The following is a 27320-nucleotide window of genomic DNA, read 5'->3' on the forward strand; positions in this document are numbered from 1 at the left end:
TATCCAAAAGTACAAGATTTTCTGTTTTTTACTTAGCGTTCCTATCCTATAGTCGACATTAATAGAAATAATCCTATTGGAGAAAATAACAAATAGCTGACTTCTAGTGTTTCTCTCCAATGTGTCCGGTATTGTCAATGTGTAATTATGTAGGCACTGCTATGTGGCCTTCTGACACGCTGGTAACAAAGTTGTGAAATGCCGTTGTTAAATGGCATGTATATACAGCCCAACCCTAAGGTGCGCAACTTTTACATGTCTTGCGACTGCAGTCTTAATAAGCACGCTTATTTTATTCTAGCCAATGTGGACTGGGTGAGGTCCTCATCAGTTTGCAACTCCTTACATCGATCTTCTCTTCATCTGCACTTTCACATCTATTCTCACACAGTGCATCTCCTAACCTTTTTAAAATTATTTTTACTGCCCAATATATTTCTGTACCTATTCTCCTTTCGTTGCCTTCACTTATTTTTGGTGCTCCTCCCCTTGCCTTTTGCCCCCTGCCATGCTCATTGTCTTCATACTTTGGTGTCTCCCCTCTTGTTTTCCTGTCTGTCACACTCCCTGGACACATCAGCCCTATCTGGACAATGCAATAAAGATGGGGATGCACATTTACTTGAAACTACATTTTGATTGGATGGACAGCTCAGATCAAAATTGCTTGTCTAAGGACGTCCCTTCTCCGAGCTGTCCCAGATGTACTCTTTCGCCCAGTCCTGCATCTGCCCACCCTGAGTACATAAATGGTATTGGCAAACCTTCCCTTGCATGTCAGTAGATGGCTATAAGCAATATAGACCACTGCTGCTATGATCCTTAGAACTGTCTCTTACTTTAAGCAAAACATAATTTTGCACAATATGCACAGATTATATGTAACAGATTCAAGGTGCATATGCCAGAGGACCTCTTTCTTGTATGATGATCCAAAATGTGTGTTGATCAGTGGGCTATGTGGTCTTCAACGCTATGCAGGTTGCTGGGCCTATCAAGGCATTTCTGTTGGGTGTGCTTATCATCCGACAGATACATATTGTGAACATAGAGGTCACACATGCTATACTTCCATCTGGGGTCTTCAAGAGTCTATGGGCAGAATGACAGACCCAACGAAGAAATGCCTGTCCAAGGCCTGCTCGACTTGTCACCTTAAGAACGTATACATTGAAGATCTTCATGAACAATGTCTCTATTGTTTGTACCCAGACCACGACTTGAACAACCGTACAATCTGCCAGCCCTTCTCCTCCAAAACCTACGAGGATAGCCACTGGAGGTTAGTGTTGTGGTTAGATAAAGGTGCTGGGGCTTTTGACTCTGTCTCTCTCTGCAGGTAGGCCTCTACCAGGCACAGCAGACCCCTAGAGCGTACTCCTTCATCAAAGAGGTCAAGGTCCCATGAAGAATCTTCCTTTGGCAAGAAGGCAAAACCAGGACATGGATCGAATGCTCGGGCTGCCCCCTCGTCCACGATGTTGTTTACTTCATCTACACGGAAGGTCACCTCGCTGAGAACGCCTTTGTCAGCAGCTTTGTCATCTAATCAGCTACTCAATGAGCAAATCCTCTGCAATGATCAAATCCATTACCTTGGACCCTTTAACCACATCAATTACCAAATCATTGTCTACGTCCACTATGCCAACTACCTCGTTGACGTCTAGGCCTACTCTGTCACCAAGCACGTCTTCATCGCCCACGATGCCCGCTCAAAGGCCCTTGGGTTTACTCTTTTCAAAAGGGAGTTGCTGTGGGCAGGGATGTACCATCAGCTTTGTCTTCCCTCCCCAGACCAGTTTGCGCTGAGCCATTGTTTTCACTGGCTCCCTTTGCACTGCCTGTGGTTTTCTATCCAACCATGGCCGCTCCTGAACAACTATGACAGCAGGGTGCTGATTCAGACATGGATGCACCGGAGGAAGTTTTCATCGATGATGAGGAAGAGACTGTGCCTTCTCTTAAGGATATGTCGCCACTGGTTCCACCAAAGCAAGGTCCTTCTCTACCTAAGCAAAACCTGGCTCAACCTTCTCTAGTTACAACTGTCCCAGTGGCTATGCCCTCTGTCACTCCTCAGGTTCCTGTGGCTCCCCTACCCTCAGGCTCAAGGGATGGGTCTAAGCAAATCTTGCCCAAACTACAGACACCGCTTTTGGAGCTCCAGCAGTAGCTCCCAGTTCCACTGTTGCCTTCTCCAGCACAGCCCTCGCCTTTTCTGGCAAAAGGAGGTTTGGTTCTTCCACCAATTTCCTGGGTCTTCAATTTTGCCACCTGTTGTCCTCATAGATACGGACACCGACGCCGACCATCCAACGCACACTCTTTACATATGAGTTTGACAATCAGGTGCCTTGGGACGGTGAGCCAGCAGATCTACCTCCAAGAGATTAACCTCCTGACAAGATTGGCTCCTTTCATGCCCTCATGTCACCGGCAGTAAAACTCTTTGAGCTCCTCCCTGAGGGGCTGAAAAAGGAGCGGTTCCTTTATCGGAGGCGGGAATCTGTCTGAAAGTCGAGGGTAGCCATTCCAGTGCTAGAAGATATTTGGGGGGGTCAGTCTTTTAGTAATGAGGAATCCATTCTCAGCACCACCCAAGAAAGATTGCTTTGAAAAGAAGTAAAATGTCAGATTCAACGCCCAAATGCCTACTCACACAGCCCTGCCTGGACTCATTAGCCTCAGATGCCACCTATAAGCGCTCTGCCAAGCCTGCAACTCCTTTTATGGTACCCACAGACAAGCAAGGCAAGCAACTAGACGCTTTTGACAAATGAGTCACTGCTACAGCTGCTACAACCATCAAAGCGACTAATTAATTGGCAGTCCTCTCTCGCTATGACTGGGAGCTGTGATTCAAGCTGGGGCCAATCCTTGGTTTTCTTCCTGACGACAAGCCGGATGAGGCACTTAACGCTGCTGTAAGAGGGAGAAGCTGCATCAGATCATGCCATCTCTCTTGCAGTCGCCAGCGTGGATACGGGATTCTGCCAGATGGGTAATACTACAGTGTTGCAACGTCAATGTGGGTTTAAGGCAACCAACTCACGTCCGGAAGTCCAGTCCAAGGTGGTCGATATGCCTTTTGATGACATCAATCTATTTGTGAAAAAGGTGGATGAAACCCTGCAGGCCATCAAGGCTGACACCGAAATGGTTAGATTTTTAGGTACTCTGCAATGGCGTTCGTTGCCAGTCCTTTCACTCAAGAAAATCAAGATTTTCAAGGACTCCTCATTACACTACACGCAACAGGTACCTCTCAGACACACACACACACAGTACCTTACCTGCACTCTCACAAAACCCTGCCACAGTATCCTACTCCACCATCCAACTTGTGTCTGCTCTTTTGTTCTCTTGTCTGGCAGCCTGCATCCTCCACCTGCCCCTAACACAAGCAAACCTGACAACAGCTCTCAGTCCAATGGCGTATCTATGGTGCCGTCACCCTGGCCCCTTTTGTCAGAACCAGATCTCTCGACCCTAGTCCTTGTCATCCTGTTCCCGAAATGTGTCATGTTCTGTCAGCTCTCTGCAGGCTGACCTCCCCCGAGCCCTTATGCATGGTGTTCCAGGCAGTGACCAACTTTCTCTCGCCTTTTACATACCTTTATCTCTGTGCTCTCAATGAAAATGTAGGTATTAATTAACAATACTGCATGATTTAAAACTGCGGTAGCCCAGGCAATTATTTTGCAATGTTGCAGGGATTGAAACTTTTGCAAAGTTTTATTAAGCAAACTTTTAAACCTGTTGCACAACACACAGTGTAAATGACAAAATAAAAGGGGGAAAATCATAAGATTTAGAATGATGCGATGGGCAACAGCACTGTGCCGTTTTAGAATCATTATGCCCTATGTGCTCACTAAGTGCGGGGATAGGATTTTTGAAGTAATGGTCCCTCTGACTGCATTGACATGCATGTTTCAACCAGAAGACCTCATGTAAAACTTTGCGAAGGTCTTCATCAGGACACAGTTAACTCAAAGGTTTTATTAAATACATTCTGCAGTGAAAAACATATGTGGCTTAGCAGTCTGGTGTTTCCCAAGAAGATGATGTTATTGAGAAGCAAATTCAACAAGTCAGGATATTGTCTGATTTTCAGAGGGGCACCCACTATATTAGTGTGAATAATGATTCTATAGTTGAGAAAGCCCTGATTGACCATTGTCTATTGTTCCACGTAGTTGCATCGGCCCGGTATTGTTTGAAAATGGAGTCAGTGTCTACTGCATAGCAAAGTACGGCCTGCATAGGGAGAGATGAAGGGAGCATTGAGGGCCTTCCTGCAGATGCTGAAAGGGAAGGGAGAGAGGTTTGCCTGAACCTCTCTCCCCGAGTCTCTTTCCTTGTTTCGTTTCTCGGTGGCCCCGGAGTATTTTCTGAGCCTCATCCTTCCCTCTTCTTTTCCCTTTGCGCTCCTTCCCTTTCTTCTCTTTCCCCATCATTTTTTGAATAAACCAAAGCAATATAAGACACCTGCCATTTACTTAACTCGATGTGTTGCCGCCTAAAAGATATTAAGTTTTCAGACCAGTGGGAAATTTTACATTTAAAAACCAGTATCCGAATCTAACAGTAAAACACTATCGTGAGGGGTTACTGTTTTAATGGGCACAATTAGCACCCACTTCAACTATTTATTGTAATGTCGACATAACCTTTTGATATATATTATTATGCTTGTTTTTAATGGGAAATGACATTATTTGCAGAACTGCACGTTTTAGTCACCAAGTTAAAATTGTTGCTGATATGTAAAACTAACCACTTTCTTTCCTGCCTGCAAAGCATACCATGTAACGAAAGACAAGCTAGCAGCATATGCATTCATGGACATTAAACAACCTTTCTCAAACACCTGCTTCGCTGCTGTTTGCCTCTAGGCTGTTGTTAATTCGCATGCAGAACTATGCACTGACTCCACTGCAGCGTGCAGCAGCTGGCTCTCTTCCCGGGAACCTCTGATGTGTATCCCTCTGCCTTCTCCCTTCCAGATCTCTAAGCCAGGGCAGCACGAATTCCAACATGCTCGATGTGCAAGGAGGCGCACACAAGAAACGGGCCCGGCGCAGCTCTCTTCTCAACGCCAAGAAGCTCTACGAGGATGCCCAGATGGCCCGGAAAGTCAAGCAGTACCTGTCCAATCTAAGTGTAGAGACGGACGAGGAGAAGTTCCAGGTCATGTCCCTGCAGTGCGAAGCCTCCTACAGCACGTGTAAGTACAGTTTCCTCTTGCCCACACTGACGCACGGTCCTGCCATCGCAGCCCGAGCCTCGACTTGGAGTCAGTGGCATGCGAGCCTCCAGGATCCTTTGCTACCTCAAACTGCCAGTAGTCTAGCTTGATGCTTCTTTTGGAGCTGCCCCACGCCATGTCTTTGCTCTTCCTGAAAAATGGGCGTTGATGTAGGGCAACCGGAATAGCACAGCTCAGCTGATCCTACTGATTTGTTTTGTTTATTTGTGGTTGTGCGTGATGAGAAGTATGTTTCATAGAGACTCGTTAAGCAGAATGTGTTTCTCCTGGCTATTAAACGGAGTCCCACCTTACTGTGCTCTCCGTGTACACCTCTACGTTTCCAATGGACCCTGCATTAATTGCTCTTTTGTGCGAAAACCTTTTGCTTTTCAGTTCGCTTTAATTTGGTGTATGCGGACGTTTCGGGCCTGTAAGGCTGTAACCTGGCCATGGTCTTACTGCGTACTGTGAAAAAAGAAGTGCCACTTATTTCAACTGTATCATAGATGAAAGGCTAGATATTTTCTGTAGCATGGAGAATAGACCAGAACGGGGCCATAGACGTAAGGGAAGCTGAGAATAACACTTAAAACCAAGTCTAGTTGGTACAATGATATAATAATAGTTGTATGAATATGCCTTTTGTGTTTAACTACACGTAGACAGGTAGTGTTTACTCAATGTCTCCTCTGCATGCAGAGACGTGTGTTTCATGACAAGGCTGAAATGAGGTGCAATCATATTGTGTTGCCACTGAAGTGTGGAGACAGCTGAATAGACGTTATGTTCCTGACGTATTTGGAGAAATGTATAGCCCTCTGCGGAAAGGGTCAGTTCGGCAGAGGCCCCAACTTCTTATTTCCAGTGGCCTCTTCATTTTATCCTACTAGTTACCCTTTTGACTGTTTTGAATTGTGTTGTACAGAATGTGTACCCATTTGACTTCCTGCAGTCTTCAAGCCTTACCTTGCGTTGTCATAGTCGTATCTTTTTTACAAAACGGCTTTATCAATGTGCGGTGAAGCTCCTCCTCACATATATGTGTGTCTGTCGGTCTGCGTGCGTCCGCACGCGCACTAGTGCGAACAGTGGCCAGAAATTTCTTATTTTTTTGTTTTGGCCAAACAGAGTAAACGTCAGTTATGGGGGTTTGTATTTCAATGCCTCTTCTAACTGTCCATTTTTGAATTTCCTGCTGACATTGATTTAAATGTAGGTCTTAGTTTGGATTTATGTAATGTATAGTGTACGTATGCAATTTTGTCAACCTCTTGGTGCATAGTGCAGGAATAAAGTGGTTGGAGAGGAGAGACTCGGTGGGGGAGAGGCATAGGAAGGTGCCAAACCTAATGTGTTGGTGGGTGCATGCCAGCAGTATAATACCAAGTCCTCTGTGCTCGTATGATACTACATGCTTTGTAGCAGAGACACTCTGGTGCATGTTTTATCTAGAGGGGTGTGGTGAAGTATTATGCTCGAGACTGGCCGATGGGATGATGGTTATCTTGGGGGCCTGGGCCACGACCTCTTCTGTGATGCAGCACCCAACTTTTGTATACGAAGGATCCACTAGTCTTTTGATTCCACCACTAGCCTCAGCTTAAACATTGATTCCATTAGCCCTATGAACGCTTGATCTAAAACACCCCCAATTGCCGAGTCTCCTCTGCCTAGGGGAAGGAAATCCAGATGGCTAGTAGTTCAGATATGGGGGAACTATAGCTCCCAGTTTTTCTCGTACACCTTAATTGGTATACCATGGTCCACTTGGCTAGGTAAGGAGAAACCCATGGTACCTTAAATCATAAAGGAACAAGGTAAAGCTCCTGTGGCTCAAAGAACTCTATGGCCAAAGGCACCCCATAACAAGTTTATGTGAAGACCCCGTACATGCTGACAGGAAGTCACTGTTACCCATTTTGAGAGGCATGATTGTTATAGTAAGAGAATAGATCCAGCGAATTTACCAGCAGAAAGACCTTTGCAACGAAGAGTTACTGATTTTTAACAGAAACATGGTTCTGTAAAGGTGATTCCTCTGAGCTTGACAATGTAAAATTGACAGCCTTGCATGAGCATAGACTGTTTCCACCAGCCTTGCTTTTGTGCTCAGCTACCCATGAGCCTGCATATCCAGAGTTCGCAGAAGCCAGCACATTTTGAGGAAGTGAAGGGTCAACCACTGCATGGAGAGAGGAATGCAAGCCTCCAAAGAGCGGCCTCAGCCACAGACGCCCACAGTAAGAATCGAAGATGGCGGTTTCCTGAGTTGAAGCCTCTAGGCACAGACTTGTGTTGCAGTATGTACAGCAATCCAAAACAAATGGGGATATTATGGTATTTCAGCAAGATATCCAACCACAGTACTTGGTCGCAACGAAACTTCAGGTGAAGTAAATTACACAATTGCAGTGTCCGCGGTTAAACCTGCTAGAGCAGTGGACTGCAACTTATGGCTCTTTAATTGTTTTGGACTGTTACTCCCATTGTGATCCCTCACCATTGACTGTGGGTAGGGCTGGTTGTAGTTGTGGGGCAATATGTCTGGAGAGCCAAAGGTTGCAGAGCCCTGCTCTAGTAAATTCAAAAAGGGGCAAAGTACTAGGAGTTGTGGGAGCCATAGGAGCTGTATTCGTGAGGTGTAGGATGATGGTATGGCAGTAGCGTTGAAAGTTGCAGCAATGTTGTGGAAGGTCAGAAGAAGGACGCAGATCCTCTGAGGACAGGTTATAAATGTTTTATATTAAAGTATAAAACGCCTAAATTTCCTTACTGCTTTGGGATATTCCCCACCTATATATCTAACTAGCATGCTTGTCAGTCTTCTGAAAATGTTCAAATGAATAAGCCAGCTGTCCAAATATAATCTAACTGACCCTTTCACTATTCTGGTGAGGAGAATAGCTCCCTTTTCTTGAGGATACTTCATGTATCAGTCTTTGGATTTCTTGTTAGTAGATCATCTTAAAATCATTTCTAGTTATTTGCTTTATCGGTTCATGCAATCTTTTCATGAGATTGTTAGTTTTTCCATTCTCCTGAAGAATATTTTTCCTTGATATTTTATAATTTCTTTGATCCTTGAAATGTATACTTTCTTCTGTAGGTCTGGCTTTCTAGACAATTGTGGTTCACCTTACTCTCATTCTCTGTCTTGTAGATTGTTTACTCTCATGGTCTCTCTAGGCTTCAATTTACAAGACTTTCTGATATGGTCCCTTTGTTCTGTGTTGAAGACTTGGGTACTGTTCCCTTTTCCAGGGTATTGATAGCCAAGGTTGTTTTTTCTCCCCATCAGGCACTTCAATGATTTTCTTTCTTAGATAAAAGAAATTTAAGTTAATCAGTTTTGTTTTCAACTTTTCTTGAATTGTATAACCATTCCTTTTTGATACCCCCCCGCCCTGGTATTCCCGTTACCGTCGACAACATAGGGGAACGTCTTCGGGCTGCGGGCCTGTCTGGGAGCATCTCTCTCGCTCCTCGTTGCTGTCTGCTCACTGTGGCCAGGGTCTTCCTCCTGGGATCTCTCTCCTTCCTGCAGCATCCCAGTTGCTCATTCAGGTAACTGGGTTGATTGCTGCTGCATTCTCGGAATGGTATCAGTTTTGGTTTGTGGGCTGCCTGTCCTCCATGTATCCTTCGTGGTCACGCAACCAGCTCGTTTTGGGCTCCAGCCCTCTGCTTCTTGCATTGGGTATATGCTGTGTCTCTGGCATCTCCCCCTTCAGCTCAGCGCAAGCTTGAATGCTGCAGGCTTTGCAGTTTGCTTCTGCTCCGTCTCCTTCAGGTGTTACGCAGGAATGGGGCCTCCCTCTCCTGTGTATGTGTTCTTCTCTCTCCCCTTGTCCAGCATGTGCTCGCTTTTCAACGTACTGCTCTCAGTTAATTGGAGACTTGTATTTCAGGGGACACGTTCTCTTTTATCTTGATAATAGTATAGATGGACTGTTTGTTCACAAAAGTTTTGGGACTTGTAAGTCCTTGGTATTTTAGAGCATTCCATGTATGTCATTACGTGTAATGGTTTTGGGAGTTCCTCATAGGAACGGGAGTCCTTGTCCTCTAAAGGCAGAGTTTCTCCAGGTGAGGTCCTACTTCTCTTGACGCCTCGGAACAGTGTTGCACTGCGGGCTCACCTCCCTAGCATCATGGGCGGTTGGGGGGGGGTATACCCCTTGGTGAAAAGGGACGTATTCCCTCGATTCTTCACAATGTCTAGAAGGGCTGTGTGTTCTTTGTCAGTGATTTTTAATTGTTTTTTATCAGAGGTGAAGGTTTGCAGTCTCTGTGCTGTGGCCAGGACGGAAACCAGATTGGAATGGGTTAGGTAGGTTGTTTGTGGTGATGTGCTGTTGAAATTGGCATGTAACTAAGCGTGCCATGGTTCTGGCAAGATAGGGCAGGATTTAAAGGTGCCGTAGTGTTAGGGGAATGTAAGGTTGAGTGATGGTTTTTGAACAGGGGGGCGATTTTCCTGTTTGGAGTGTGGACGAAGAAAGGGGTTGGTGCAAGTGAGAGACTGGAGTTGATAATGTTAACCGATTCAGTGTGGAGCCAGGGTGGTGATGCAGTTAGTTGCGACCTGTGCTGGGCATGCATCGACCAGGAAGTGTGCTTATTTTGTTTTGACTGCAGAGGTGATGAAGAGTGCCTTAGACGAAGGGATGGAATGTGTCCCATGTGTTGTAAGGTTTGGGAATGGGGTTTGATGTTTTTCTTTTGGATGGTGAGGGTTTGTGACCAGGGAGGGTCTGTTCGATGTTGTGTGTTTTGTAGTTGAAGTAGTACATGAGAGAGATGCATACTGAAGTGGATGGGGGAATGCTAGGGAGAGGATGGTTGTTTAGAGAGTGACATGGAAATGGAAATTCTTGGAGGTAATCTGTGTCTTCAGTGCTGCTTATGTCCACCTTGTGTTTGGATAAACAGTCTTTGAGGGGTTCCCTAGTGGAAGAGCATAGGTTATGGTTGTGGTAGTTTGGGGGTTTTGTTTTTTATGAGGAGCTATTTGGTCAGGTGCTAGTTTGGCTGACTGTGGCAGTGCTATTCTTAAGGAGTAAAGTGTGGGCAGTGTGATGGGAGGAGGAGATTGTATGAGTGGTGGTGAGCTGTGTTTGTGATGCATTTCAATTGCCTAAATGGAGGGCAGAGGGACGTGTAGTGAGTTTGGGGATATTATGTGGGAGAGTGAGCGTGACTGCGATGACAATATGGTGTGACCATGATCCCCATATACAGTTTGCTCGAATCACACTTTTGCAAGTAATCAGGAAGATCAAGGGTGTTGCTAGCTATGTATGTGGGATGAAGTTGTAGGAGAAATACTGCTGTGAAGAAGGTTGTTAACTATAGGGTTGTTGTGTGGGTGGGAATTACTTGGGTTGGAATCATCAAGGTAGATGTTGGTGCAGGTTGAACTGTGGTTGGTTGTAGTGAAGTCAGACCATCCAGAACAGAAGTTGGCATTGTTTGATGGGGTGATAAATGAGGTGGATGAATGTGGGGTGTGAGTTTGATGGAGATGAGCAGCTAAGAGAGGGGGCTTTTAAAGGATTCGTATAGTTGGTGGGTTGGGTTTCTCAGTGTGAGTGAGTCTTTGTAAATGATGGTGATGCCACCTTCTCTTTTCTCTGGGCGACCACTGCTGTTATTATATGATATTTTATATTTAACGCGCTCATACACAAGTGTTTCAGAGCGCAACGAGGCAAAGGAGGGGAACAAGGGAGGACAAAACAACGATCTTACTAGGCCCAGTGACATTGAGAACGTGCAAGTGCAGGGGATAAGGAAGTGATAAGTGCAAGGGAGAGGGAGGGCGTGGAAAGTGCTGAGCAAGGGATAAAACAACAACAAATGGTAGTGCAGCCAGCAAGGTAGCAAGTGCAGGTTAAAGCGCAGACAAGGGCTGTTAGATAAGTGCAGGTAATGGCACTCTAGGGTTACAGATACAGACCCAAGTGCAAGGGTTGCTAGAAGGCAGTGCGGGTGTGTGGCTGGGTGGTCAGGGACCTTGGCCTGAAACTCGGAGGGTAACAAGGTGCCCGGCGCCAAAGCAGACAGATCAGCAGGGGAGAGGAAGAGCAAAGGCAGAAACAACGAGGAAGGTCTTGAGGTGTTTCCAGAACCGAAGATGGTTCTCCTGAAGTTTCAGAGAGGGCGGGAGACTGTTCCAGAGGGTGGCCCCAGCCGAGGAAAGAGATCTACCCCCAACTCGTTGCTTGTAGAAGCAGCTGATCCTGAGGTAGTTGGAGGTGGAAGAGCGAAGAGCTTGAGAAGGAAGGTATTTATAACGATAATGATGTGTTATTTATATAGCGCCTTTATCCAAAGCCATTTACAGAGCACATATTTTTACATAAAATATCACCCAACCGAAATTGGTACCCAATTTATGGAGGTAGAGTTGTAGGTATTGTTGACCCAGGCCCCAGAAAGCCTTGTGGACAATGCAAAGGGTCTTGAATTTAATCCTTGCAGCCACTTGTAGCCCATTGAGAGATTTCAGGTCTGGAGAGATGCGATCCCAGGTCTTGAGGCCAAGGACAAGTCTCGTAGTCCTGTTCTGGATGAGTTGCAGAGGGCGGAGAGTATAAGAAGACAAATTTAGAAAGAGGCTGTTGCAGTAGTCCAGCCTAGAGAGAACCAGAGCTCTAGAGTCAATGAGCTTCTGGGGGAAGGAGAGGAAAGGAAGAATGCCTCTGAGGAGGTGCAGTTGGTAGTTTGACTTCTTTGAGACGTGAGGAGAAAAGGAGTGTGGAGTCGAAGATGACTCCAAGGTTCTTAGCCTCACAGGTGGGAGCAGGAAGCGGGCCAAGGGTGGCCGGCCAGAACGTGACAGGAAAGGAGGGTGCAGGAGTGCCGATGAGGAGAATCTCCATCTATCTTACTGGCATTAAGGCAGAGATCATTGGTGGCACACCACTCCTGGATAGCAGACAGACAATCAGAGATGAGAGAAGGAGAAGAGGTGGCAGAGGGAAGCCTGAAAATGAGCTGAGTGTCATTCGCATAGCACTGAAAGTTGGAGCAGAGAGCGGCAATGCCGTGGGCAAGGGGTGCCAGGTATTGATTGAAAAGCCAGGGAGAGCGGTTAGACCCCTCGGGAACACCACAGGTAGAGAGTGAGATAGAGGAAAGGAAGGACCCAAGTTGGACCTGGGAAGGTCCTGTTGATGTAGTGTGGGGATAGCATGTTTGAGATATTCAGGTATGTGCTGGAGTTAGTCATGTCACTGAGAAAGAGCGTGTCATCATTGTGTAGTGTGAAGAGGTTTTTGATTTTGTGTGTGTCTGGGTGCTGTGGAGGGTTAGAAGGAGGACACGGACACAGTGTTGACATTTCTCTTTGGATGCTTATTAAATTATAAGAAAAGGCCTAACTTTCACTATTGCTATGTGAGTATTCCCTGCCTATATAAATAACTCAGGTACTCATCTGTCGTCGGAAAGTCATAAAACAGAAAAAAGGTCTGAAAAACGAATCCTTACTGACTTTATCGCTATTCTGACAAAAATAAGATCTGCGGAATGTCTCCCTTCTCCCCATTGTATTTTCTCTCAAGACCTTCTCCTTGGCTTCAAGCTTGATATTAGTAAGTTAATTTCAAATAGTCTCTTCTCACACTTTTTATAAGTTCTTGTAACTCTTTCACAAGCTACGTGTGGTTTGCCTCCTCTTTAGGGATTGCGTTCCGGGAATCCATTTTGTGTCTCTCTATCTTTCCCTCCACAGCTCTGGCATGATTTCTTGAACGTTAAGGTTCCCCCTTTCCTGGGGTGGTTTGTTTGGCTTATCTTTATTCTTGTGGGTCTCTCTTGCCTTCCCTTCACTGAAGACTCCTTCTCGTTCAGTCTCTGCCTCTTAACATATATAGTACTCTCCCCTCTTTCCATGGTATTTGTAGCTGTCTTACTGATATGTTGCAGCATTTATTGTGATTTGCTCTTTATTATAGTTCCACTTCATTGACTTCAACGTTATGGTCTCATCAATTCTACTGAGACAAATTTGTGCTATCCCGTATTGACCGCCCGCCAACCTCTGTTCTCTCCATTACGTTGGATTCTGTGCGGGGAACGTCTTTGGGGCTTCTCTTTGCGTGGGGTCGCTTCTGTTACTTGTTTTCTCTCCTCTCTCCTCTGTCCTCTCTCCTCTCTCCCTCCCCCCCAAGCTGGTAATGCTGCTGCTATCCGGACAGTTTTCTGCTTTCGCTGTGTATTGGTTTTGGCATTGTTCTGCGGGCCCTGCCTACCACGAAGTTGTCGTTGTCACGCACCACCGTCTGTTCCTCGGTTTCGTCCGGTGCTTTGCTCTTGCTCCAAGACCAGTTTCCAAACTCAGTGACTCCTCCTCTCTCAGGTGTTAATGCTGCCAGTGGGCCTCCGCGGCTTGCGTCTGTTTGTCTCTGCCTCAGCTCGCTTCAGCGTGTCCTCCTCTTCGAGTCTCCACGTCCCATTTAAATGGAGATTTCTGTTTAAGGGAAAGATCCTCTTGTTGGGAATAGTATATTTTAGTTTTCTCTTCAACCAAGTCTCTGGATTCTATACTGTTCAGTGGCTCTGATATTCCTATGTATGCCACCATGGAGTATGACTTTTGTAGTTCTGAACAGAACTCCTTGTGCCCAAAAGGGGAGTCTCTCCCAGTGAGGTCCCACTTGTCTCGACCCCTAGGGAGGGTGCTGTGGATTGGGCTTGTCTCCCTAGCCTCAAAGGCACGTTCCCCCTTGGGGAAAGGGACACATTTCCTCAACTCGTCACAGTGCAAACTAACAGTTGAGGATTATGCGCGTGTATGTGAAGAGTTCGGTCAGTGGAGCTGTGTGCTGGAGTATATCGATTGATCCCTCAGCATTTACCTCTTACATTTAGGCATAAAAAGTTATATACTCTGGAATGCAGCACTGGTGTCCAGTAATAGGACTATGGCTGCATTTCTTTAAGTTTACTCAGGGATAGGGGAGTTTAATCGCAGGAGATTTGGTCAAAGCCAAATCCATTGAATTATTTCAGCTGAATTTGGCTGCAAATATATGTGCAGCGTGGTGGCTAAGGGTAATAATTAAGGTGGGGTGACCAAGTGGGGACTGCGGGGGTTGGGAGGTTCTCCCACCCCATATATCTACGGCAGAATGACTTAAAAAAAAGAAAAATAATAATTTGATGGATTTGGATTCTACCAAATCGCCTTAATGAAAAGAAATAGAACGATCTGCTAACCCTAGACATCTGTCACTGATGGATAAGGTGGACATCTTGTTTCCATATGGGGGCAAAACCCTGAGTTAAGATGTTTCGGAAGAAAATGATTGTTTAGTTGAGAATGAAACTCTTGGGCCACTTGCTTTTTTTGTAGTTTTTGCTATTGCACTATAAAATGGTTGATGCTAGTCGACTACTAGTCCAGGGCCTAAATGGGGTTCTTTAGCAGCAGTCCCATAATGGCTCCTTAAAGGAAGGGGGCATGCTGTTCTTCCTCTGTGATCTATTGATGAAATCTTTAGGTAATAATGCAAGGTTCATAGAATGGTAGTTCAAGAACCAGAGTGGTTAATATGGTTTTGTAGGTTTAAGTGCTGAAAGGAAACATATTTTTTTCTTCTCCAGTGGATGGCTGCAAATCAGATTGTCTCACAAAAGCCAAATGGAGATTAGCAAATGAAACAGCGGCTCATAAAATATTCTTTAAAAAAATATTCTGAAATGGGGTTGCACATTTTTGTTTTGGTGATGTGGCAAGTATTATTTTGGGATAATCAAAAACTTTCAACAGTTTAATTGCAAAGCTCTGTTCTGACCTTTGACTATTTTTATATCTCTAAAGTTGATTTTATAGGATTATCGGGTGGTATTGTTTAAGGTGATTTTGTAGGACATTTTATTGAGGTTCAACCAGAACATTCACCACCTATCCTCCTTTCATCTTTCTGGCATTGCCTGAAATAGGCATTCTGATGTGTCTCCACTCGACCCTTTTTAAGAGGATTTTGGTTGTTTGTAGCCGAGTTTACTTTTATTGAAGATGTCCAACGAGGGTTGTTGTTGGAAGTTGGTCATAGTTTTGAACAAGTAGGAATTTGGCCCGAAAGTGAAGCGTGCAGGCAGTCCCTTTTACTGATAGTTTGTGTTACCAACAGGCCGTACCTCTTGCTTCTTACTCTGGTAGGAATGATAGAGGTATGACCTTTCCATCCCGGAAGCTCTCCCGACAGGTGGTGAAACGGAATAACCCACTCCTTCCGAGATGGCCCTCCAGATGGCAAGGAAATAAGTGGAGGAAAACTGGTCCCCAAAAAATCCTTCACATGGTGATCTTGAAGGAGAGTTCAATTTCAGCCAACTGAAGAACAGCAACTCATAGAATGAGGCAGTAGAATAAACAGGTGAAGTTGGATTCAGGGGAGCAACTTGAAGGCAAAGCATCAAGAAGCAGGGGTAGGCAGGATAAAGATCCAAGAATAGGAACTGGAAGCTAAACGGAGAGAAAGGACCCAGGGACATGAAGACAAGAGGAATCGGGAGGGAAAACCAAGGAAGGCGAGAAATTACAGTTCATTGTCTGCTCGAGGAGGAAGAGCAATGCGACACGGATCAGTCAGGATCCCACTGCACTTTAACTTCCTGATCATCTGGAGGAATGGAGATGTCCTGATGTGTACAGCGTGCATCCAGGTATCTTCGAATACGGTGGCTATGATGGAATGGGCCGGTACGCCTCCAACGAGCGTACTGAGTCCAGTAGTACAAAGGCTGGTGGAAACCGTCAGTTTGTGACCCTGCTTTATGGTTCTGTGGTAAAATAAATGGTGAAGGAGATGAAATAGCAAGCAATCCAGAGCAATGACTGTTGTCAGTGATGTTTGGGAAGACTTTTGAAAACATTTGGGTTGATTGGCATGTTCTTGGCAATGTCTGGATGCCAGGGTGTGCATTGTGTTCTAGATGTTTCACTGTAGTGATAATATCTGAGATTGATTACTCTTACCCTGACAGGAGAATGTATTGTGTAGTTGGGTGCGGCCGCTGAAGAGCAACTATCCTGCACACACTCCCTTCCAATCTGTCGAGCCGAGAGAGGGGGGAGTGCATCGTTGGGGATAATATATACATTGACTTCCTTATTGTTTGGGATCTCTGCAGTGATCACTAAGATTTGTGCTAATTATCCTATATATATGATGAATGCCGAAAAGGTCACCTGTCAGCGTCCATTTTTGAAGTCCATGTTTGCAGCACTTAGTTGTCACTTTTCACCTGTCATTTATTCCTAGACTTGCTGAAAGGCTGGTAGAGGATGCATGAAGTATAAAGGGTGCTTTTGTATTATTGCGCATCGATGGGTGCATACTAGAAATGGGTATTTGTTCTCGATGTTTTTGCAACGCCTTAAAATCTGTTTTTAACATGGCACTCCCCCATCCCTAATTGATCGCAAACGCCAGCCTGCCTCTTCTGAACAAGCAGTCGCCTGGCAGCCTCTAGCGTGCCCCCTGGACATATAAGCAGGAGCCACGCCGATAGCTATACCACATATACCAGGCTGTTGCCCAACCCAGTTCCCATACTGTTCCCCAATTCCAGAATGGGTTGCATCCCCCCTGGTCTGCTATGACCTGTCATTCATATTTCATAGAGGGCCAGTGCAATATGTTTCTGAGGTCAATGGTGAGAGCTGTGATTCGAGCGGAAATGTGCATCATCACTGAAGAGCGCTAGTGGACACGTCCACGATTTTTTAGAGAAGCCCAACCCATGATTTGTAAAGCTAGAACTTTAACAAGGACTGATGGGCTATTATTTTATCACCGATTGGAACTTAATTCTGAAGACCTTCCATTGTCACTGAATACAGTATTGACAGGTCATCATTTTTGACAATGCAGTCGAAGCGTCCCAGTGTCAGTAAATCACCTTGATGTCTAACCTTAGTTAGCAGCCACAGGCTAAGCGGTTACATCATTCGAGATTGTACATTAGCCTGCAAAACCACTTATCGTTTTTTTATTCACGGATACGAGAGGGTATAACGTGTGATTATTTAATTGTCCTCTGGTTGTAGGCCGAAAATAATTTTTTCAGACATTGCACTGCTTGCTGAAAAAAAAATCCATACCACTGCCCCACAATTTATTTTTTTTCGTTTTAATGTTGCAAGGTAATATTTCTAAAACAATATCTTATTTATATAGTGTACTGCACAACATGTCTTAGCTGGCTCTGATAATTGTAAAATCTGAGCCTGGTGGTCAGATACCGTTTAAGTCGAGTGCACCACCTAGTGACAGGTTGAAGTAAGTACTGTTTGGCATAGAACGTTTTTAGAAATACATGAGCTTGCATCATAGGAAGAATTTAACTATCATGTATTTAAAAGTTTGTTTGGCATACAGGTTAAACAATTCTTTTGGGATACGTTTAAAGGTAACATTAAGGCTTGATCCATCAATCACCCAATCCTACAGATAAGGGTTGTATCAGCCACTTTTGCCCTCTACAAATTGTTAAATACTCCCAAAAAAGAAAAATTGGGAGTAAGAATACTCGCAAGAAAAAATAAATACAATACCACACGTAGGAGTTGTTGGGGGTCTCTCTTTGATCCATACAGCGGTCCCCGTGAACCCCCAACCCCACAGACTCAGGCACACACGTCTCTTCAGCTCGGACTTCCCGGTTGCACTGTCGCGGCCGGGAACGCCCCCTTTATTTATAATGCATGCGGCGGCGTGCAACATCACGCCGCCGCTTGCGCGTCCCTTAAGGGGACAGCACCACACTCCTCCTTTTCCATCAGGACAAACAAAAGTGTTTAACAACCATAAACAGTGCAATTTCCCAAACTCCCCACAACTCCCCTTTATTCACATCCACCCTGGATCCCCGTGACTATTACACACAGCCCACGGGCCAGTTAGGAAACTTGTCCCAGCACGTAATCATCGAGGTAAGCGGGTTTCCCTCGCCCAGCCCTCTGGGGGTACCTCCTGCTTACCTCCGGCACGGGCAGTCCATCTCCCGGCACTCCCTGGGCTGGGGATGCGAGCAAGGGGAGGTTGCCTCCACCCTCGTCCGGTACTTCCATCCTGTCTAGTTCATGGGGAGGTTCAGTTCTTGGGTCCCCTAGTTTCTTAAAGAAACTCACGTTCCAGGTGACAGCCGACCTTCCGTCCGAGGCCGTCACCATGTACCCCTTGACAGCCACCATATCGAGTGGTTCAGGTTCATATGGGAGAGAGAGCTTTCCGTGGGGGTTGTCTGTTCCTTATGAGCACCTCATCTCCCGGTTCTAGACATTGTGGGTGGAGTCCTCTTCTCGCATTCTCTTGCTCTGCCTGCAGTCTGCGATCCATATCCACCTGCTGATCGTTGATCACTCCGGGCTCGTTCTCCCCAACATCGGGCAGCAGCCCTCCGGGGCACCGCTTGAACAGGGCCTCGGCCGGGGCATCTCCTGTGGAAGTGTGGGGGGTGATGCGGTAGACTCGCAGGAACTGGTATAGCACCCTCTGCAGGCATTGCCCTTGGCCTTGCGCTATCCGGAAAGTCTTATTCAGCGTTCTCATCAGCCTCTCCGCCTCACCGTTGGCCTGAGGCCAGAGCGGGGTGATCTTTCAATGTTGAACCCCATACCCCTCCATCAGTTCTGAGAAGCATTCGCTCTGAAACGGCACTCCATTGTCTGAGCACAGGGTATGGGGGAAACCATGGGAGGCAAATACTTTCTCGACGGCAACCACCACATGCTCAAAAGCCACTGAGTCCACAAACTCTACCTTCTGGATAGCAGGAGTACTCGTCCACCACCACCAGGAAATGGGTGCCCAGTGTGGTGGACCCAAAGTCCGCATGCACCACCTCCCATGGCCGCTGCCCCTGGGCATCGTTTCAATTGCCGGCTCTCGTTGCAGCAGGGACGCCGCCTTGCACCAGACGCATGCATCAACAAAGTCATCGACCCTCCGTTCCAGTTCAGGGAACCACACTTTGAGGCGTAGCCGAGCCTTGGTCTTGGCGGCTCCTTGGTGTCCATGGTGGGCCAGACTTATCACATCTTTGATCTTGGCTTGGAGCACGACTATCCGGTCACCCCTTCACAGGAGGCACGTCGCAGAGAACAACAGTTCCTCCCTCACCTTCCATAGTTGTTCCAGCCCCACCTTGGCTTCTTGCATGCGTCCAGCCAATGATTCGAGCACGGTCTTCCATGACCCCTGCTGCATTGCGGTTTTCAGGATTTGAAAACATTCGTCCTGGGCTGCTGCCACCTCCAGCTGCTCAAGGGGCATGGCGTTGGGGGTGGCTGCCTCAACCACCATCCGAACGTGGTCATCCGCTTCCTCGGCACAAGTGTCTGGCTCCTCCTTACTGCCCTCACTGGGATGCCTGGACAGGTAGTCCGCCACATTGTTCACGCCAGGCCTGTATACTAGGGTGATGCCATACTCAAGGAGAGCAAGCGCCCCCGTTCACTCCTCGCCAGTGGTTTGGACGAGGATCCCGTCAGTATGGGCAGCAGGGGTTTGTGGTCCGTCACGACCATCACCGGGCGGCCCAGGACATAGTCTGAAATGCCTGCACCCCCACAGTACTGCCAGAGCCTCCCGCTCTATCTGGGAGTAGCGCTTCTCAGTGTCAGAAAGCGCCTTGCTGGCGTAGGCTACAGGGCGAACACCACCATCCCGACCAATTTTGTGTCAGTACGACCCCCAAGCCGAAAGGGCTTTCGTCAATGATGATCTCCGACGGGAGGGTGGGGTCGAAGAACGCCATCGTGTCCTCGGCTGTGAGAGCGCTCTTGATATCTGTTCGAGAGGGCCCCAGTGCCATGTTGTCTCTTTTATTGTGAGGGCCCTCGGGGGCTCCGACCTGGACGCTAGGTTCTGGGTGAACCGACTGCAGTACGTCACCACGCCGAGAAAACTCTGCACATCCGACACAGATTCAGATGGTTGGGCCTTCTTGATGTCTTGCACTTTCCTCGGATCTGGTGACACACACCCTTCCTTGAACACGCATCCAAAAAATTTGATGGTCAGTCGCAAGGACTCACACTTATCCCTGTGTAGCGTGAGGCCCAGTGATTGCAGTCTCTCAAAAGTCCTGGCCACCTTGCGCAAATGGTCCACCTCAGTCTTGGCGAACACCAGGATGTCGTCACTGATGTTTAGGACTCCATCCAGGTCAGCGAGGGCACCTCTAATGATGTTTTGAAACACCCCCGCTGCCGATGACATGCCAAAACTGAGTCTCTTGTACCTATAGAGTCCACGGTGAGTAGTGAAGGTGGTTATATACCTTGACTCCGGGTGCAGGACGACCTGGTGGTAGCCGGTCCGAAGGTCCCAACTTGGAAAAGAAGCGAGCCCCTTGTACCTCTGCGATAATGTCGTCGATGGTCGGGGTCGAATGTCTCTCCCTTTTGGTGGCCTTGTTGGGTAGCCTCATGTCGACGCATATTCGGACAGAGTCAGGTTGCTTTGGTTTCCTTGCCACCACGATTGGTGACACCCATGGTGTGGGACCCTCAACCTTCCCAATGATATCTAGATTTACTAGATTGTCCAGTTCCTTGTCTTCCTGCTCCCGGAGATGGAATGGCACCCTCCGATGTTTCAGGGCTATGGGCTGCACAGATTCGTCAATATGCAGCCTCACTGGGTCACCGGCAATCTGACCAATTCTTTGGAATAGGGTGGTGTATTTGTCCAGCAAGTCATGTATGTCTTCAAGATATACAGAGTAGTCAAAACTGACGATGCCTAAAGCCTCCGCCGCAGCACAACTCAGGAGGGTATTTGTGCTCACCTGTATGATGTAGAATCGGGCCGTGATCTTCGATCCGTTGTGCTCCACCTTTGCCACGAAAGCGCCGTCCAGGGGAATTGGTTCCAACCCACCAAAAGCGAAGATACGGGCCTTTGGACTGACCATCTTCGGTAGTGTGTCCATTGCATCGTAGTGTCCACGGGCCATCACGTTGACCGACACCCCCGTGTCTACGAGCACCGAGACGGGCGACTTCTTCACTGCTACCACACACCTTGGTTGATGTCTGCTCTTTGATTTTAGAGCCCCCACGCTGGACACAAAGATGATGATCTCCTCCTCCTCTTCCGCTGGGGCACCATCTTCACCCTGATTTACCTGAGCCACGTTCGGGGGGCGATTCTGATGCAGGATCCCCGACCGAACTGGGCCTCTGGGCACCATCACAGACAGGGCTGCCTTACACACGGAATAGTGATCCGCAAGTCCACACCTCCCGCAAATTCTTCCCGTCTCTGGGCACTCAGCAGGGTGGGGCAGGTCATAGCCACATTTCTGGCACGACTCGCCAGCTCTCCCGCCCCTGTCGTGGAAGCTGGTACCTGGCCTCCTGACACCTCTGCCACCCTGCCACATGGCACATACCTCTTCTGACTTCACCGGGCGTGTTCCAGCTTCCATCTTGGAGGCCCTGGCCTCCGACACCGCATGGCAGCACCCGAGTTCAAGGATACGGGCGAGCGTAGTGCCTGGTTCCCTCAGCACCTGCCGTCTGTTTCCCTGACGAACAGGCCTGAATTAGCATAGTTCTGATCATGTCCTCTGCATCACCCCAGGCACATGCCAAGGAGGGGCGTCTGAGACGGGCATGAAAAGTGTCCAGCATCTCGTCTTCCTTCTGCTGGGCTGACAGCATTACGAATCTCTCATAATCGGCATTGGCAAGTGGCAAGAAATGGTTTTGAAGGGCAGTCTTTGCCGCCCCATAGGAGGCATCAGCGGGCTGGAGGGACTCGAGATTTCTTGCACTGCAGGTACAGCTGCATATAGTAGGGTCGCCAGCTTGCTGTCATCATCTGTCTCCATGGTGGCCCTAAAGTACATGTCCAAACGGTCCACCCACCGTTTCCACCTGGGCCCCATGCTGGATGGGGGGCCGAGACATCGAACTCTGGAATGGGCTGTAGCGCCGCAGGGGCCCGCATTTGAGCCATGACTTGAGGAACCGGCTGCACGACAGGCTGTGCCACAGGCTGGGGCGGGGGCTGAGGCTGCTGTTGGTCCACGGGCTGCCCACCGTCCTGGTTGCCAGGCGCACTCATGGGCCACAGCGCACAGGCACCCCCAACATGACCTGGGGGCCGCAACTCACCCAACCAGCACAGTCCCCACAAGGGGCTGTGAAGTGCACCAGTCCAGACACACACAGGAGTCACAAGTCCAAACCTGATGATGATGATGATGATGATGATGATGGTGGGTAGCAGGGAGTTGCCAGACCAAAATTGTGCCTTTTACACACAGCAGCTGGGCATGAGGATGAAGGTGACAATGAAGTGGAGATCCTCAGCTGCAGGAAATCGTGTAGCAGCAGTATTCCAGCATGGAAGTCCCAAAAATTGAGCCAGGGAGGTCTGGGAGTTAAGCAGGCCCCAGCATCTTTCCCCCCTTTCCTCGCCTTCACTCGACGTAACTCGCCCAAAAATTTAAAAAAATTAAAAATTCGGGCATGCGTGGGCAGGTACAGCTGCCCGCCATCAATGTTTCCAGAAATTAGGCATGGATGCCCCACACGGCACTACCGGAGCTCCGTGAGTATCCCCTGCCAGGAATCCAAAATGGCCGCGTGGCGTCTGCACGGCTTACGGCATGGAACGAATCTCCAAAGTTATCCGCTCTGCATCAAAAATTGAAAGATTCTTCACTGCCGGGCCTGGGCAACACACCGACCTCGTCGCCACAGTTGGGGGTCTCTCCTTGACCCATACGGCGGTCCCCGGGAGCTCCTAACCTCACAGACTCAGCCACACATGTTTGTTCATCTCGGGCTCCCCGGTCGCACTGTCATGGCCGGGAACGCCCCCTTTATTTATAATGCACGTGGTGGCGTGCAACGTCACGCCGCTGCGTGCGCGTCCCTTAAGGGGGCAGCACCACAGGGGTTTCACCCGCATCGCTCCAGGGATCTGTTTGGATCAGTAATACAAGTACTGCCACAGGACGAAACTATTATCATTCCCTGATCCAAAGAGGTACAACCAGCTTTTTTTTTACAGTTAATTACGTTTTAGTCGTTTATAAAATCCTCCTTTGGGTATTGGGATTTATCTTTTACTCTCTAAATATTAATTTTAGTCCCAACTTTAAAAAAAAGGGAGTAAAATACTCCAGTTTTAAACTGGGGCCCTGCAATCACCTAAACACTGCTCAGTGGGTTCAGCAGATATATTCTTATTGTCTGCCTGCATGCCTCTGTCTCTGTATATAAGTACCTGCTGAGCTGTGCTTCCTGACAGGGCAACTACTTCAACGGTCAAACTATGTAGTTAAAGGTCAGCTCCCCCTAGAGTAATCCCGAAGTGCCCATGTGGCACAAACCATGCTAATTTCTGGGCTGTTCAAACGATCTAACACCAGAGCTGGATTTAGCACTCGGATGCCGGACAAAGGGCGAGCGGGCCCTTTAGTGTCCTGGTTCGCCACTTTTCCAATCTCTTCACATCAGCCACAGTACACACGCCCTTATCGCTCATTGCTGAAGTCGGGTACAGAGCAATAAGAGCAGTCTCTGTGCTCGCTCACAGAACCCGGCTAAACATTTGTTAGGGCTCGAGGGGGCCCATTTCAATATGATTGCCCCCCCCCCTGCCTACAGTTAGGGGGATGGACAGTCTGTAGTCACCATTGGTTTGCTTAAATAAGAATGCATGGCTACAAAGGAATGCTCTTTACTCTGACGGGGCAGGCAGCCTGAGGGGAGCTGAAACACTAAACTGCCACTGAAAAGTTAGTAATTGCTCTGTCGACAAGGAGCTAACTCATTTGAAACCAGAGTAAAAGGCAAAGAGGTGATAACACTGCTGGATGTTGGGTGCTATCAAAGGGAGTCTGTGACATGCTGCAAAGCGCACATTTAAAGTCTCCAGTTAAGATGACAGCAGCCAGCAAAGGGGCACCCTGTAACATGCACACAAGACAAAGTGCACATTTAATGCCATGAAAGAAAGATATGTTGCTGTTTTCACGTGTAAGCCAAGAGAATAATGTGTTGAGCAAAATATAAATAGTCACTATTATTAATATGAAACAACTCAATAGTTTATTAAACCCTAGGATTTTCAGCAGTCCACCTCTCGGGAATAGCAATGCAAAAGCGGACCAGCTGAGTCGCTTGGGGTTCAACACCATTGAGTGGGAATTGCACACCAGTCTGGTCCCACCCACAAGGGCAGTTCAGCACCAAAATACTAGGCAATTATCCTCTGAACAAGAGTACCAACAGCAGCAGTAGACACCCCCTCGCTCACTGTGCCTTAGAGAGTCTCAGCTTTACCTCACCGAGGAGGCTCAACAAAGCCAAAACACATGTCTGGGGTTGCTGATGCTACTCTTCTTCAGAGGAGAATTGCCTAGTATTTCGGTGCTGGATTGACCCAGTGGGTGAGACCAGATTGATATGCAAATGGATATTTCTCCTCTATGAAAGGTACAGTGAGCTAAAACGTGGTTGTAGACCCTCCTGAGTGGGCATCTTCCCAGAGAACAGGTTATTTGGCCATGTTCATTCATGGTAAAGGTGCTCCCAGACCTATCAATGCTCAGAATTGTTTAAGTAGGTGTATAGAATGCTTTTTTTTGCCTGTGTGTAGCTAACAGTCTGTCTCAGATTGTTAGCTTGTATGCAGTGTGTTTTGAGGCCCAACAGGTAATTGTATTGCCTTTTTCAGTAGTAAAAATATATATCTTTTTAAACAACCTTGCTTACATGTTTTGTTTCCCACTTTCTGCCAACAGTAACAAAGAGTTCAAGTGATCGGAGAGGTGCCAAATCGTCGGAAATGTCTCCAGCACCATTGAGGGCCCTTGGCCAAGTTGCCAAAACCCATGTGCATCAGCAGAACAGAATCAGCCAAGTACTACAAGTGCCAGCAGTCAATTTATACCCCAGTAAAAAGAAGGGCCAAACAAAGGATCACAATGCATTCAGTGAGTTGGTCGTCAGTTTTAACAGCCGTGTTTGCCCCTCTAAAGACTTTCAATCATTGCATGGCATTCTGAATGTAGGAGACCAGAAAACAAAATGTCTGTCTGCCTGCCTGCAGCCCTCCCACCAGTGCTATAACCTTCATCCAATTGATTGTGATGCTGCTAAAAACCCTGCTATATCCCCATATTATATGGTGTCATTTCAATGTATGTACTACTACTATGGGCAAATCCGTAGAAGCGCATTACAATAGATTTCCCTCATACATTTGTTCATTTTCTGCTATCATGTTGTGAGTTGATTTAGTAGCCAACAGCTGATTAACTGTGCAGTAAAATAACTCCTTACTTTACTATGTGAGAGGGTGAGCTGCAAAGGATTGGTTTGTCCCAGCCGCTACCCGATGTGCCTCCCAGAGGGTGGAAGGAGTGGGATCCCACAGGCTCACCGCCCCCGCCAAGGTGCACATAAAGGTTCTATTGCGGTGTTGAGAAACCTCATGGTATCCTGACTCCTACTCCCCCCTGGATCCTAGTCTAAGGGAACCAGGGAAAGGCCATCACTTTTGGATCCTGACCCTGGGGGTGGAGAAGCGAGGGAGGATCACCTAGGGCTGGGTTCCTTGGGGAGTGGGGTACCCACAGGCGAGACATGATATCCCCCTTTCTCGTCTGAAAACCAACCTGACCCTCCCCCAGCCTTTATGGGACATTGTCAAACATCTCGCCTCATTTTCCCACATTTTTCCTATGACAGTACTGTGACGAACAAGAGGCCACTAGGAGTAGTGAACACTGGTTACGCTTCATCATTCTAGTACTGGGACGATGAAGATGCCTGCAGAGTACTGTGAAGGTCAGGCATGTCCCTTTAACTACAGTCAGGCAAGTCCAATTGAGAGCCCACACCTGAAACCTGTCTAGTGGTTGCAGCGGTACAAAAGGAAACCAAAAGAGCAGCAGGATGACCATCAGGGAGGCTTATGAGGGAGAGACCAGCAGGGTGCCCTGCTCGTGAGGAGGCACCTGTGGTGGGTCCTGAAAGGAAGCCAGGACACCGACAGATGACCCAGGAGACTTGTGGAGCCCAGGCCAAGTTGGGGTGCTGGAGTCCCAAAGGTGCATAAGCCTCCATGGTCGGGAAATAGCAGCTGAAGCTGCAGACTAAGGAGAAAGAAGAAAGGGTGCCGCCAGTGTCTGTGAAAGGGAAGCGGAGCTGCCGGTGAGTGCAGAAAAGCACAGGAAGTGCGAGCGGGTCTCGCAATGACCAGCGAGTCAGCCAACGACGCAGAAGTGAAGCAGCATAGCCGACAGAGAGGAAAGCCGAGTGCAGGGGAGTGTCACTTGAAGCCAGGGCGCTCCTAGGGGCTACGTGTAAGTGCTGTATGAACCAAAATGAATGCTGAATGACATGAGACATTCAGATTGAAAGAAACCCGAAGCCATGGGCTGAATAAGAATTAAGCAACAAAGTTAAAGCATGAAAATTTAATACCGGACTGAATGAAAACTTTATGATATTGAATACCGAACTGAATGAAAACCTTGTGAGCAAAGCTACAAGCTAATGAAAGTTAGATGGGAAAGTACCCATTTGAAAGCAACAAATGAAATACGAGCGCAAGTGTGAAAGTGCATGACAGAAAAGTGGGGACTAAATAAGACCACCGTAAAGTGAGCTTTGTGAATAACTACAGTGCAGCAAAGGCCCAAGACTGGCATAGGATGTGTGACACATTGTGACAAAGCTAAGAGGCTAATAAGGAGAAGCCAGGAGAGTGTGAAACTGCGCATTAAGCCAAGAGGCTGATAAGGAGAAGATGCGTGAATAAGAATCTGCACACATGGGCAAATGCAGAGGAACCTGTGTGGGCTGAAGAGCCTAAGGTTCCTGGTTGCGCAACCTGTGATGGGTGGCCGTGTCGTCTGACAACTGCGCCTAGTCCAGGGTACCGTCCATTGTGAAAGCCAAAGACATTGTGAAACAAATCAAGGAGGAGCACTGTGAGTGAACTGTTAATGCAATCCAGAAGGAGTGTCAAGTTAACATGAGTTGTGTTGAACATTGAAAGACTGAAACAATTAT

General features: G+C 47.6%; 1 protein-coding gene across 7 annotated transcripts in view; it reads left to right on the top strand.

Moving 5' to 3' along the window:
• RAPGEF6 (Rap guanine nucleotide exchange factor 6) overlaps window positions 1-27320 on the top strand; it is a 1719096-nt gene that overhangs the window by 1558052 nt on the left and 133724 nt on the right. For all 7 annotated transcript variants that reach the window (XM_069652531.1, XM_069652536.1, XM_069652533.1 and 4 more), the window contains 2 exons: window positions 5013-5233; window positions 25043-25234. In XM_069652531.1, the coding sequence (XP_069508632.1) occupies window positions 5013-5233; window positions 25043-25234 (413 nt within the window). The remainder of the gene's footprint in view (window positions 1-5012; window positions 5234-25042; window positions 25235-27320) is intronic.

The sequence above is a fragment of the Ambystoma mexicanum genome, chromosome 3p (genome assembly GCF_040938575.1).
Source record: "Ambystoma mexicanum isolate Mex_15411 chromosome 3p, UKY_AmexF1_1, whole genome shotgun sequence".
NCBI classification, from domain to species: domain Eukaryota; kingdom Metazoa; phylum Chordata; class Amphibia; order Caudata; family Ambystomatidae; genus Ambystoma; species Ambystoma mexicanum.